The sequence below is a fragment of the Vespa velutina genome, chromosome 23 (genome assembly GCF_912470025.1).
Source record: "Vespa velutina chromosome 23, iVesVel2.1, whole genome shotgun sequence".
NCBI classification, from domain to species: Eukaryota; Metazoa; Arthropoda; class Insecta; order Hymenoptera; family Vespidae; genus Vespa; species Vespa velutina.
The window spans coordinates 3,197,119-3,211,925 of record NC_062210.1 but is presented as its reverse complement, the minus strand read 5'-3'; the positions used below and the strand labels follow the sequence as shown (position 1 = coordinate 3,211,925).

Genomic DNA, 14,807 nt, shown 5'->3' with positions numbered 1-14,807 from the left:
AAAATAAATAAATGTTATGACGCAGATAGAAAAAGTATACAACAGTACGATTTTGTAAAAATAACATTTTATGACAAACAAAAGAGTAGTAGATTGCATTTAATCGAATGAAAGGTTCGAATTTTTAAACTTTTACCGCCATAATGTGATATTACATATGGTGACGCCTTAATAATATTCAACGTTATAGAATTATATTGGTTTTATTATATTATATAGCATTAGAAAAAATTTCTCTCATGTAAAAATTCAAGTATTATTTATTTGTCCAAGGATTAGGAAAGAAAAAAGAAATTAAATAAAAAACAAAGAAAAAAAAAAAACAAGAAGAAGAAAGAAAAAGAAAGAGAGAAACATGTAGCGCTGCCAGTGAATTATGTACGAAACAGTCTAGCAGCTTGGTACATTCAAACTTGGGAAATGCGAAACAATGCGAAGTGTGGTATGGGCGAACGGCGGCCGTCGTGGGTGGTCCAAGTGGTTCTGAGAGCAAGCTTGTCTCGTGTGTGGTCCAAACCGTTCGTACACTGGACGCGACTATCGCTCTGCCGCCAGAAGATGCGAGACACTTTGCCCGTACAAAAGGGAGGCCTTTCTCCGTGGCTAATCGAGATTAGCTGAAGGAAATATTTCTATCTCTATGCCTGAGGTATAATTTTTTTTCATTATTTACATCTCAATGAAAAATCTTTTCATTGTTTACATTTAACCACGTGACTACTTTTTAAATAAAATACGCGCGCTTTGTTCTATATCCTCTCTCTCTCTGTTTTTTTTTGTTGATTTTATAATTTAATTTCTCCCCTTTAATGTATCAACATTATAGCTCTTTGGTATTATTATTTCAGATTATGATCTTGTTAATATGTTGCATGCTTATACTTCATGGTGTCAAGTCAGAATTGGAACATACTTTTACTGGTAATTCTAATAATGAAAATAAAACATGGAAGGACTTAGATTTGAGTCACAGACACAGAATCAAGGATTCCAATTATCTGCTGGACAGGTATCCTTTGGGAGAACTACCTACTGATTCTGAGAACTGTCGTAGACCTGCAAAATGTATACCTTTACAGAAAAACACTTGTATGGGTACCAGATTACCTTATGCATCTACCACATTAGATCTTGTATCTGAATATACAACACAAAAAATAATCGAGGTATGTGTAATGATTTAAATTTAAGAATTTTAAAGATTTAGAATTTTGAAGTTATATAGTTTTCACAATTTTAAGCTTCTCTTCTATTCGACATTTAAAATATATAATTTTCATCTTATATTATTTCAAGGAAAAGTTATATTTACTACAAGCATTAAGACATATACCAAAGTGTTGGGCAGTTGTACAACCATTTTTATGCTCAATATTTATGCCAAAATGCATAAACGATACGGTTGATTTGCCATCTCAAGAAATGTGTAAGATGGTATCAGGACCCTGCAGAATAGTATTTAATCATACTATTTGGCCAAGTTTTGTTAAATGCGAGAATACAAAACTTTTTCCAAGATTATGTAAAAATGATATAAGAGAATTGAAATTCAATACGTCAGGTAAATGTTTAAAACCATTGATCCCTACCGATAATGCACTTGCAATTTTTGAGGGTGTAGACGGATGTGGTACACAGTGCAATGATCCATTTTTTACATTGGATGAACAAAAACAAATTCATTCTTTCATTGCTTGGGCTGCTGGTATTTGTTGTATGTTTAATTTTTTTACTGTGGTAAGTATAATATTCTTAGAAAGTAATAATAATAATATACCTTCCAGAAAGTTTAATATATTATTTGTCCATATTTCAGGTTACATTTTTAATAGACTGGAGAAGTGCAAATAAATATCCCGCATTAGTTATATTTTATATAAATTGCTGTTTTATGGTATCTTGTATAGGATGGCTAGTACAATTTACTCCTGGAAGTAGAGATGTGATTGTATGCCGTAAAGATGGAACATTAAGAATGAGTGAACCAAGGTATGTTTTATCATTTTGGTATTGCATAAAAAGGCAAATTTATGTAATAAAGTTTATAGACTATATGTATATTATAATTTTCAGTGGAGAAAACTTATCTTGTGTTGTTGTTTTTGTACTCGTTTATTATTCGCTGATGGCTGCAATGGTGTGGTTTGTAATTCTAACGTATGCTTGGCATATGAGTTTTCAAGCTCTTGGTAAAATTCAAGATAGGATCGATAAAAAGGGCGCTTATTTCCATCTGATCGCTTGGTGTTTACCGCTTGTTTTAACGGTAACGATTATGGCATTGGGAGAAATAGATGGTAATAGTGTTACGGGTATCTGTTTCGTGGGTTATACGAATCATGCAGTAAGAGCTTGGTTTCTGCTTGGACCAGTGTTAATTGTTTTACTGGTTGGAGGATACTTTTTATCAAGAGGTAAGATTTACTTTATTAGATATATATATATATATGTTTTCATTATATATGCTATAAAAACAATATATTTTTATTGTCCATGCTTCTGATGTTGTCATGTGTAAGTATTAATTATAATAATGATAAGAAAATGTCGAAATAATATTTTATAAAAAAATAAATACACATTGTTTCATTTATTGTAGGATTGATCACACTTATTCGCTTAAAAATAAGTAGTCAGGAAATTATATCAGAAAGAGCAAGTTCTAAAATAAGAGAAACTATTGTTAGAATGGGCCTGTTTTCCATTTTTACATTTGCAGCAGTTGTAGTGACCTGCTATTGTCATATTCATGAATTTCAGCATTCTTGGCAATGGCGACAAAGTTTTCGCGATTATATGATGTAAGAAAATAATTTCTACAAAAGATATTTTAAGCAGATTAGCATTTTTTTTTTTGTAATTTTGAATAAACTTTTTCTTAATTATTGAAGATGTTCGATAACGACAAAGTACGCAGAAATATCTGAATGTAAAATGGAAGCAAGACCAAGCGCTGCCAAGTTGCAGTTGCATTTACTTTCACCATTTTTCGCTGGTATACTTATGTCATCATGGGTTTGGACAGGATCCACGGTAGATACATGGACTAGATTTCTCCGACGGTATGTTATTATATAATTTTTATCAATGTTCATACGATACAAATGTTTTCTTTCTTTTTTTTTTTTTTTTTTTTTTTTTTTCTTTCTTTCTTTTAGGACTTTTAATTGTGAATCAGAAGAACCGATAAGATTGAAGAAACACAAAGTTATAGCACAAGCTTTTGCAAAACGCAAGACTTTCAACAATGCTGGTCGTTTATCGATTAGTTTTCATAATACTCACGAAGATCCGGTAGGACTGAATTTTGATCTCAACTCGGTAGCTTCGCAAGACTTTAGTTCAACTTGGGCTGCTGCTTTGCCAAAACTAGTAACAAGGAGAGGTGCACTTGTAGGTGGAACAACTGGTTCGGTATCAAGCAACAGAAGAAATTCAGTTGATTCTGAAATAAGTTTCAGCGTGAGACGTGTCTCTGTGGAATCTAGAAGAAATTCATTGGATTCTCAGATATCCGTTCAGATTGCTGAACTGAAAACAACGAGAAAAGTGGCAGGAAGTGCCCGTGGACGTCGTGGAAAGCGTAGAAGAGATTTTGCAAAATCAAGATCTGGAAAAGTTGGTCCACTTTTTCGACGAGGTAGTACTACGTCCCAAGAGAGTCAGCTGGGTGCACAAATACTTTCAGCATTGACCATTGGTGGTACATCCAAGATACCACCTATTCAAGTGCCTAATATGAAAAGACGATCAGCTAGTGCTGGATTAGATGAGCGAGTTTTAAACTCTAAAATGCTCGAAGGGAAAGGCCCGGGTATGCTTCTACCATTTTTATTTCCAGATCAAAGCGGCAGCGATGAAAATTTAAGTAGCGAAGAAAAAAGACATCAAGATATGAGAGACAAAGATATTGATATAGAAGCAGGCAATGTCGAGAAAGAGGATCAAGATACGGATAGCGATGATAGTCAGCCCGACGAAGAAACGAAGATATTAGAACCGGAAGAACCATTAGAAAATAGTAAAAATAAGACGAGTAATAAAAGTGCCAAGAGTTATTGTCACGAAAGCGATATTAGAAGTAGGGAAGGTCGTAAAAGCAAATATTTGTTACAAGACGAGGCTATTCTAAAACATTTGCTTCAAGAATCTAGCGAAACGAAATTGAAATGTGAAACAGAGAAAAAGGACGCATACAAAAAGGCCGGTATGGGTGATCTAGCATCTAGCTTAACATCTTGCTGTCCCGAATTAACGCGGTTAATGCAATCGGATGGACAAACTAACGCAAGAGAAATAGCTACGCAAACTTCCTTGCCTCTCGATATTTTGGAAATGGAGGAACTGAAACAAAGTATCGATGAGATCATTAATAGCAGACATTGTAGTTCTAAAGGAACGCAAATGTCACCTTAATTAAATAAAAAAATAAAAATACTACGAGGTAAGACTGAACATTAATACTAATAAATATTGTATATCATTGAAAAAAAGGAAACATTAATGTCCGAAGAACAATATTCATTGATATGTTCGACCTAACAATAGTGTGGCAACTAAAGTGTTGAAATTATGTATATTATATGTCTTTAATAGTTAGGGATATACGATTCTCTTAAATGGTATATCGAAACTTTTTTAATTAATGTAAATGACTTATGACATGATCTGGATACATGATAATATTTATATATATCTATATTTTTATATATTTTATTATTATTAAAATAGTCATAAATTTTTTCCCGACGAATGATTCAATCCATTTATAATATCAGATTTGCAAGTGTATCATATGTTAAGAAATATAAAGTAACTTTCTTTTTTCATAGAGAATCAAATTATTTCAATATACTTACATATTTTTTATACGTACATTAAAAGAAAATTTACTTATACAAGGATGTTTATACATAACAAATTTATGTATAAAATATCTTATATTTCAATAGTAGGTATAAACAATATAAACGATGACTCACATATAATCATTAAAAAAATTGTTTAAATTAAATTAATATAAAATATAAAGTATAAATGAATTATTAGATTTGTCAATGAAATTGTTTTAAACTCATCCTTGGCAATATAAAAGTGCATTGCGCTTTCTAAAACCTTCTGAAAATGTTTTTCTCATTTTCTCTCCCTTTTTCTTTGTCTATTATTTGTAAGTTTTTGCGAGACCAGGTTCCTCTTGTTCAGGTTCAATGGACATTATGCTTTCAAATCTGGGCTGTTATTCTCTGCTAGGTATTTTTTACCTATACCCGATACAAATTTATATATGTATATATATGTAAATTTATATCTTAACTTTATTTTTTGCTAGAGAACAAGATTTATATACAAGATTTTTAACGAATTAAAGAGCGTACAATGTATAGATATATATATATCTTGGTTGGTATATACCTTTAGTGTGTTTACCTACGTGCACACCATATTAATTCGATTGCTTTTATTGTTATATTATTCTCCCATTATAAAAAGTACAAAAATAATGATTATGACGAGTTTCAATAAGAGCGCATTTTCCGAATTTTATTTACAATCAATCACTGTGATCCAGGCACTCTTATTTAACGTGTGAAATTAGTTTTCCCTTGGGGTAAACAAAAAAAAACACATTTATTCTAAAGCTATGGTCAGAATAACTCAGCTAACATGCTACGAGCGTCAGTCAGCCTTTTGAGCAAAATTAACGCAACAACAAAAAAAAAGACTGGATTATCGATTCAGCATTACTGTAAAATCTGCCCATGTGCATGCATTATTTTGGGGGTTGCAGGGATGGGAAGGCTTTCGTCTGCTTGGTTCTGTTTACTTTTTTCTTGTTTTATGTTTTGCATTTTTTTTCTTTTTCTTTTTAAAGAAGAAAAAAATGTGCATGTTTCAACAAGTGAAAGATAAAAGAAAATTTATTCACCACCACCGATGGGAGGCATAACATGATTCGAAGTCACTTGCCAGTGACAAGTTGGCGCGACTACTTGGAATGAGATTTGTGTTGTTTAGTTTGTTCGTTACCCCAAACGAGGTTGTTCAGCATTTCTCCAGCAAAATAGAGTATCAACACTAATGCCAATAAAACGATAAAGAATACTACTCGCAGAGGTGGCGTCAGTACTTCCATCACTGGGTACACCCAAATACCACTCATGAAATAGATTACGTGCATCCTGTACGTAAGAAATAATTATTTCATTATATGTAGATTCATAAAAGAAAAGAAAAGAAAAGAAAAAAAAAAGAAAAGATAAAAAAGACTGGCAAGTTAACTCACCAAATTAAATAAGTAAGTGTAAATGATAGGAGACCAGCAAGACCATGTGATCTTTTAGGATACTTTCGTGGTGCTAGTAGCATCTCAATAATAGACGACACCATAATCATTGTATGCATCAGATGATTCAACCACCATGGAAAATATGGATCCAATGCCTTTGGTAATACCAATTCACGGTCGATGCACATTATCGACCAGAACGTAATCCCAACGAACTGTAACGAGTATGATTAATACGATAATCTTTATAACGAAATTAGAAATTTCGTGTCTTCGTACCATGGCTATAGGAAAACTAAGAGTTGCGTACACGTAATCCTTCAGCTTTCGTATAAATGGCGGCTTCTTCGGGCTAACTGCATTGGTACCATACCAATCATTCATGATACATATAAAAAAGAATACAGCTTGTAATATCTGAAACAAATAATTTCCCATATAAAATAGTCCTTTCCTACATGGTAATCAAATTCAAATGATCGATACTAAAAGGTCTAGGCATGTAATAAAAAAACTATTAGCGTTTGCTAGTGAGAACATATAGACGTGAGTCTATAAATAGAATTTGAATAAGCTTTTAACGAAATTTTCATCGTGCAATGTAGCCATCGAAATAAAACATTGTTGCTATTTAATAAATTATTTGAACACGTGATTAGAAAATTTAATGGCGTACAAGGAAGAAGCATGTTTGATAAAATTTCGAGTAGAGATTTCTCGAAAAAAAAAAAATAATACAAGGTAACTTTATAAATAATGAAATTAACACAAAAGAACTATTTCGATTAACTAAGGAACGCGTTGGAGGTAATAATAAAACCGAGCAGTCGAAACCCGGAAGCAAATCGATAGGAAAGGAGAAAGAGTGTAACGATCGATAAATGAGTACTACACCATCATACGTAACGAATGAAAAGTAGACTTTTGTTATTTACTATAATCGGCGTAGTGTATAGTCTCACTACGGCGATTTTACGCGGCGCGTGCTTCTCCCCTTTCTAGTTTCAAAGCAAATCGAGTCGGATTATATCACACTATTGGTGTCGGCTTAAGTCGACATGGTAATACATCTCCATATTTTTTTCCACATGAATATATTATGTATACTCATAGGTAGTTGCGTTTTCACCGATTATATAAGAAGTTAACTTCAATGTTGCTTATAAGAATATGGCGCAATAGTTACAATCATATTAAGCGGTTTACCGTATAAATATTATTTTTCTCTCGCTCTTCTTTGCCTTAGTTTTGCGATGTTTAAGTTACAAACGAGTTATACTTTTCGAATTAGAAAGAGAAGGATAGATACGTAATAGTAAATGAAAGACCGTCGGAGTTTTAGATAATATAGAAAGTTAGAGAAATAAATAAACGAAAATGAAATCATTTAGAACGATACTAACCGCGTCCCAAAACGTAAGAAATTTAAATCTTCCACCAAAAGCGCTGTGGACCTTCATGATATTCTGTGGCACCACGGTATACGTATAATCATAATAAACAGAATATGCGAATTGCAAACAGGCAATCACGTGAAATCCTATGAGAATGGATTCTCGCATCTTGTAGGCTATTTTTTTTCTTCAATTCTCTGGAGTCTTCTGGAATAATACATACGCAATTTCTTTGTTTCTTCTTTTTTAGTATTTTTCATTTAGTTTAAGATTTTCGTTTTATTTTTCATGACCTAAATTATCGCGAGACAATTTAGACGTTAATTACGTTAGGTGAAATGCTACCACATTTTCGTATCTAACACACATATATACGTACATACGTACATACATACATACGTGCATATATACATACGTACATACATACATACATACTCTCTCTCTCTCTCTTTCTCTCTTGTGCTCTCTCACTGTCAACCAGCCGAGACACGATCGTGTTTGGATCGATAACGGAGATAGCGAAAGATAGAAACTAGGCCTCGTTGCTAGTGTACCCGAGGGGTTCCTTTAGTCTCCTTCACTTCTTTCTCTTTAATTCGTTGTCTACTAAATTTTTTTTCTCTTATTCTCTTATTCTCTTACTATATCTATCAATTATTTCATGTTTCGAGATAATTAGATAAAAGAGTTGTAATCGTTGTCTTTTTTTTTTATCTTTATACGAGTTTAAATAGATTGAAATATCTCTAGGTGTACATGAACTTTGATAAAAAAAAATACTCTACACTTAAAATGATTCGTTGCTTAATATAGAATGCGCGCGCGTATCGGTTGCCTGATTTTCGGATACTATAATATTTTTATCGGATACTACAATTTTTTTATGATATTGCTCATGTTTCATCAAATGTTATCTTGACATTTTATTTTTCATGTCTTTTATTTACATTTATTTTTATATTAACTAGATAAAACTATAAATGATAACGCGTTGAAAATGCATACAAATGCTATAAATAATTTATATATCTTATATGTAAAAAAAACTTGAACGTTTTTATAAGTGTAATTATAGCGAAATCACATTACAAAATTTTGTTATATAATCTTCCTGTAAAGCTCTTATAAGACTTAAGTTCTTATAAGACGTAATCATTTGTCCTTATTTTCACTGAATAATAGCAAAATAACATTCACATTTATTAAACTTAATCGTACATTTCTTTTTTTTAATTCAACAATGAATTCGAAAGACGCAACTCGAAAAATAAAAGACCGTTTGACTTTTGAGCATCTCTTTGAATAAATAAAAGAAAGAAAGTAAATAAACAAGAGAGAAAGAGAGAGAGAGAGAGAGAGATTATAAATCACGAGATGTGTTTCTTCCGCGTTCTCGACGATGAAGAAAGGGTCAAACTGTTTTTATCATCGTCCATCGACGTAGCTACGTATCAGCTGCGTGTCCTTTGCACGTGTTTGTCTTTCAGCACATTCGCTTTTTGTTTTTATTTTCATTTTTTTTTAATTATTTTTATTCGCATGATCGTGCTCTCTTACTTGTTTTATTTTCTCTCCCTTTAACATGCAAAGAATGTACACTGTATCTCACGATTTTTCACTTTTCTCGTGCGATTTTTGCACTATTATTAACAAATCTTATCGGCTCTTTTCTTATTACGTATACATACATTTATATGAAAGACATTTTTGAAAATTTTCAAAGAGGAAAACCTTAATAGATATCGTTGAAATTTGATGATACGCGATGTTCGTACTCCGATCGTCTCGGCGGACTGTAACTTACTGACGGATGAGAGAAAAAGAGGTGGGAGAGAAAGAGAGAGACAGAGAGAGACAGAGAGAGAGAGAGAGAGAGAGAGAGAGAGAGAGAGAGAGAGAGAACAGAGGAAAGAAAAGGCGTGCGCCGCATCGTTCGTTGGATGCTTGTTCACTTCGAGCATGCGAGTGGCTTTTGGAAAAAGATAAAGAGAGAGAAAGAGAGGAGAGAAATTTTGATGTAACTAGTTGGAAAAATAAGAGAATAAATAAAAACAAAAGAAAAGAAGGAAAAAAGTGATAAAGCAAAATATTAAAGTTCAATTATTCAATTTTCAAAGCATTCTTGTTTCCTTTCGTACATTATACAATATAATCTGGCGAGTTTAACTTCATCGATATATTTTATAACGAGTAGATTAGACGTAATATCACATATGAGGCTTTGGTAGCTGAGCACATGGCCACTAATGTTTCACGTACTATGTTCCGTCTCACTACTATTCACTATTATACTAATTCCTGTTTGGAGGGGAATATGATATCTACTTTCTCGCTCTCTCTCTCTCTTTCTTTCTCTTTCTCTCTCTCTCTCTCTCGATCTATCTATCTATCTTTCTCAGTCTGTATGTGTATTTGTCTCTATCTAATCGGCTGTATTTATTGTCAAGCGAATACGCTTCACGTATTTATAAAAATTGGAATTACTAACATTAAATAACCAAAGGAAGTCTAGCGATTTTTGGAGCAAGTATATATGTATGTATATACAGCGTAAAAAGAGAAAAGGACAAGCATAATGTGAAAAACGTACTGTCATTTAGAATAATTTTGCAGGAGGAAAGAGAGGGATGCGAAAGGAGAGGAGGTATGCGGCTGATTTTCTGCGCAGACTAAAAATGCGCATGCTTGACATCATCATAATCGTTGTCGTTTTCTAGGGAATATATAAGTAAACGTCTATATCATACAACTTAGTACTATATCTAGGTATGACAATGTAATATAATGATAACATAAACGGAATAAAAAAGGAAAACTTGTCGAATCATGCTTTTTAAGTGTCATTACACGATGTTGATACAACGTGAAAACTTTTTATCTCAAAAGTTGATGTATATGTGCAATGTGTATTTTGCGTAAACTCGCAAATAAAATAAATTTTTTTTCTTTCTCTCGTCGTTTTTCTAATTTTTTCGTCGCACAAGTTATACGTCATACCATGACCTCCTCGATGTGAGAGACGCGAGAAATCGAACGGTATTTGCTATATAATCGCTTACCGCAATGCGTTTGGTGCATTTCAGATTCTCTATTCTTAATGAATGAAGACGCCTTTTATCGTTGTTTTCGTATCGCTATAATTGAATTTTTTCCCTTTTATTTTTTCTTTTTTATCTTTTTTCCTTTTTGAAAATCACTTTACGAATAATATATCATATTTTTTTTTATACATATTTGATAATACTTTGATAAAGCTGACCTTGTTATTATATAAAATTGATAAGTATGATAAATACATAATTATATATTTATTTATATCTCGAATGAAATCGTGAAATCAATAATGTCGACTTTGATAAATATATTTTATATGCATTTTTAAATAAATGTCTGTTTTATATATATATATATATATATATATATATATATATATATATATATTTGAATAGAATATTTTTGAAGCTTTCAACTTTGTGACTTCGATTATATAAAAAACGAAGAATGAATTTTTAATGAATGCTCGTTGGATTAATTAAAATTTTTTATCTCTTATCAAATTTTTTGGCAATATAAAATGTCAGAGGGTATAATGAAAGAAGAAAAAAAGAATGTTAGATAACTCGAAAGGAAAATTTTCCACTTACCATGTTCCACATCGTCAAAAACTTCAATATTCCAGGGTCAAATTCAGAAAATAGTTCTTCCAGAAATGGAATCGATTGTATGAAGGAAGCATGAAAAGTAACGTAAGCGTACATGGCGCACGTGCCAACGTGAATAAAAGTATTCATCTTTCGAATCATTTTGTTAGATTTCTCCTGAAAAAAAATATTTTTATTTGTTAGTTTATCGAAAATTCTTTTCTAATCTGTGAATAATGTTATAAAATAAAATTATAATTACAGGATTAGTTAAAAATACGAACGAAGAAATTTTATTAGAAGCTTAAATTATGTTTAAAATTATCAAATTATATACGCAGTTTCAATGTTCTTGCTTATAGATGATAGAATACAATAAATATATATATATATAAATGACGAATGTTAGAAGCAGCGTGCTCGATCCGAAGTGTTCTACAGTTCTTATGAGACTGAAATCACTTACAAACCTGTTTCTTTGTAGTTGTATGTGTGAATATATACCGATATATTTAATTGAACCCTCATACATATACACAGAGTACAATGAAGATAAGATTCAACGAACAATTTTGATCGTAATTACAGATTCTTATAATAAAACGTGTAATATCATAAAAAGACTTTTATAAAATTAGACAACTATATTGTCATTATAATATTTATATTCCGATATATAAATAGGTAATATAATTATATAAATGATATTATTGTCAAAATGATATTATTGTAAATTGTCGAAGAATAATGTACTTTTTAAAATAAATTATTTGAATAATTAATGATCTACGTACATGGAAGAAATTGAAGTATCGACGACGTACACGATGTGTATGTTAGTAGTTAGATCCCGTATTAGCATGCGCAAGAGATAAAAGTTATTTAGGTTAATATTTGATTGTGGTAATCGTGTCGAGTTAAAAAACAACATAGCTTTTATTCGATGTTATTTATTATAACACTATTTTTTCTTTCGATTTTTCTAACGCAGATTTTAATAATCTCGATTCTTCTAACGAGATTTAACTTATAAATTATCGATCGATGGCACTAAAATTAATTGTTACACTCACACAATTTCTTTTTTTTAATCCAATTTCGATCACGGATCTTACAAGAATCTGCATAAATTTGTATCGAATGTTTTTTCTTTTTTATAATCAAACATCAAGCAACGAGAAATTCGAAAGCAAGATGCTTCTATCGCGAAACAGACTCGACTGGAAGCAACGATGCTGATATACGGTTATTAAAGTAATCGCTGATAAATTTTTTATTTAACTAGCACTTGCTGAAAGAGGAATCGTTTTATGGTTCATCTTTTGATCACGAACTATACTTATGCCATACTTTAGTCGGCCTGCTGTTCTTCGTACAAATTTTTTGATCGTGTGCTTGTAATAATTTGCTATTAATATTTTTAATGATTCAATATATGTTCACACAAAAAAACTAATAAGTAGTATGTAAGTTACGAACGGGAGACTATTAATCGCATATATAGACGTACAACGTTTCATTCAAATATTTTTCTTGTTCATGAAATAAATTTAATCAGAACGATTAAATAAGATTGTCCTTAAGATCGAATAAAATTTGATAGGATCGGTTCGATAAGATTATCTTTTAGACCAATTAGAATACCTTTTTTTTTTCGAGAAGATAGCCAATGTTATTCGTTGTTATCAATGCATATGAAGCTTGAACGATTTCGAAGTCTACTGCAAACTGATGAACAAATGTGTTCTCTTCATTTATTCGCTGACGGAGAGACGACGAATTTTTATCGAAGCTTCATATAACTACTCCCCACCAACTCTTTCGTTCCTTTCGACATTCTGGTTTAGCAATAGCGAAAGAAACAGGATATCTCTCTGCTTATTGTTTACAATAATATATTATATTATTGTGATACAGAGATTAATATCTCGTGATTAAAAGACGAAAGTTTAGATCGTTACATTTTATTTTTGCGATTTCAACTCTTAAACTAAAGCAAAATAAATAAATAGAACAAGTTAGAATTACTTTTAATTTTACGAACTGGTTTCCTAATACTAGATCTGTTATCTTTTATTCTAAATGAATGGCCGAGTTATAGCAACGACAAAAAAATCGATTTTATAAATTATAAATAGCTTGCACATAAGCAGATTAATATTTAATTTATTTTCTTTTAAAGATAATTCAATAATTCTTATTTTCAAGTATTCGATCGATCTGTGTTGACCTGTTTGATCCGGACAAAGTTATTTGTATTATTTTGTCTCGGTGAAATATTTTGAATACAATCTAATTCGTAAAAGTACTTATTACATATTTTTAAACATTTTTTTTTTATCGATTTCATCTAAGTGTTAGTACAAGTGATTGGTTCAAATATCAATCAGCGAACGTAAGTAATATATATCTTTCGAAATATTTCCATTTAATATGATAATCTCTGACACGAATTGTAAATGAATTATCGCTTTAATGAATTCGATTTAGACAATTTTTATAATTAAAAACATAATTTAACAAGGATAATTCTTTATAGTCGGCTAGATTAATTTCGTCGATAAAAATTCACTCTATACGAGTCAATCGTTGAATTTTATATCAAATATTAGCTATTACCACAATGTAGATAATTACGGGTAACTGTTTATTAAAAATTGTGTTAAGTCGAAATTTGTTTCGCTTTCGTAAATATAACAATTCCAAGCCGTTCAAAAAAATAACAATAAATTTGATAAAAAAAAAAAATACGAAATTAGTTCATCCTTACTTACGACATAGTTGATGCAATTGCATTTAGATGATTTCTAAATTTCAACGTAATAACACGCAAGGAACGTTCGACGCACAGCTTCAACACTTCTTGATTCTATTCGAGCACATACTCGATTACATATGTAGATCGTAAATGGCTCTTAATTTATAGTGAATAATGTTCGTACCCTCTTCGATGCTCTTTTCGTGACTCATCAAAAGTATTTTTATTTCTTTTTAACAATGAACGTTATGATGAGAGATAGGATGAGAGAGAGAGAGAGGACGGGAGGGGGGAGGGAGCTTTACGATCATTAAGAATCATCGATCATTACTTCAAGATGATCGAGGAGAATGATTATTACTGTTTCGCTTCGGTAATCATAATCGAAGCAAATATCCGGTCTGGTATAGATCATGAGGCACATGCAGTGACACAATATGGCTGACTGTACTACCAGTTTATGATTTATATCTTCGGTGCAATGTACCTTGCCTGACCGGTTAACGAGCCAACAATGATTTACGCGGACAAGGACGCATTGTGAACTAGAAAATACAAGAGTAGTCGATTCTCTATCTTTCATAAGACACGATTACAAGTATGATTGGTTTGGAAACCCACGTGGCTTTTCCTTAATCGTTTAGCCGAAAGGTAAAGGAAGATTTATGTTTGGAAAATGTTCCTTTGCTCAGTACAAATCAAAATATTAGAAATAAAATATTGTGTTA

The 14,807-nt window shown here is 31.5% G+C and overlaps 2 protein-coding genes across 26 annotated transcripts; one reads left to right on the top strand and one right to left on the bottom strand.

Annotated features, from left to right (window-relative positions):
• The first annotated feature begins 235 nt into the window (after nt 1-235).
• LOC124956640 (protein smoothened) lies at nt 236-10,630 on the top strand. 8 transcript variants are annotated; one of them, XR_007103322.1, is made up of 8 exons: nt 236-649; nt 849-1,166; nt 1,297-1,737; nt 1,817-2,414; nt 2,600-2,801; nt 2,892-3,062; nt 3,159-7,027; nt 10,294-10,630. XR_007103322.1 is itself a non-coding variant. In XM_047512713.1 (8 exons), exons 1-8 carry the CDS (start codon nt 641-643, stop codon nt 4,414-4,416), a joined length of 2,913 nt encoding a protein of 970 aa, XP_047368669.1. In that variant the 5' UTR covers nt 239-640; the 3' UTR covers nt 4,417-10,630. The 8 variants fall into 8 exon arrangements, 3 of the variants coding, with proteins under 3 accessions (XP_047368668.1, XP_047368670.1, XP_047368669.1); XR_007103323.1 differs by having other exon boundaries at nt 10,281-10,630; XR_007103321.1 differs by having other exon boundaries at nt 3,159-7,347.
• LOC124956648 (androgen-induced gene 1 protein-like) lies at nt 4,889-14,237 on the bottom strand. Of its 18 annotated transcripts, none has more exons than XM_047512755.1 (7): nt 14,096-14,232; nt 11,325-11,498; nt 7,690-7,887; nt 6,566-6,703; nt 6,284-6,501; nt 6,028-6,179; nt 4,889-5,261 (listed from the first exon to the last, which is right to left on the bottom strand). In XM_047512755.1, the coding sequence occupies exons 3-7, from the start codon at nt 7,846-7,848 to the stop codon at nt 5,215-5,217; spliced, it is 714 nt and encodes a 237-aa protein (XP_047368711.1). In that variant the 5' UTR covers nt 7,849-7,887; nt 11,325-11,498; nt 14,096-14,232; the 3' UTR covers nt 4,889-5,214. The 18 variants fall into 18 exon arrangements, with proteins under 18 accessions (XP_047368711.1, XP_047368715.1, XP_047368714.1 ...); XM_047512759.1 differs by lacking the exon at nt 14,096-14,232 and adding an exon at nt 12,116-12,314; XM_047512758.1 differs by lacking the exon at nt 14,096-14,232 and adding an exon at nt 11,584-11,766.
• Between the last annotated feature and the right edge of the window lie 570 nt (nt 14,238-14,807).

Coding starts and splice junctions, on each gene's coding strand:
- LOC124956640 (XM_047512712.1), top strand. Junction 1,738..1,816: donor TGTTTAATTTTTTTACTGTG/GTAAGTATAATA, acceptor TCCATATTTCAG/GTTACATTTTTAATAGACTG. Junction 2,802..2,891: donor AGTTTTCGCGATTATATGAT/GTAAGAAAATAA, acceptor TAATTATTGAAG/ATGTTCGATAACGACAAAGT.
- LOC124956648 (XM_047512750.1), bottom strand. CDS start 12,448: ATGCAGATTCTTGTAAGATCCGTGATCGAAATTGGATTAAAAAAAAGA. Junction 6,502..6,565: donor TTAGTTTTCCTATAGCCATG/GTACGAAGACAC, acceptor TACTCGTTACAG/TTCGTTGGGATTACGTTCTG. Junction 6,180..6,283: donor ACACTTACTTATTTAATTTG/GTGAGTTAACTT, acceptor TCTTACGTACAG/GATGCACGTAATCTATTTCA.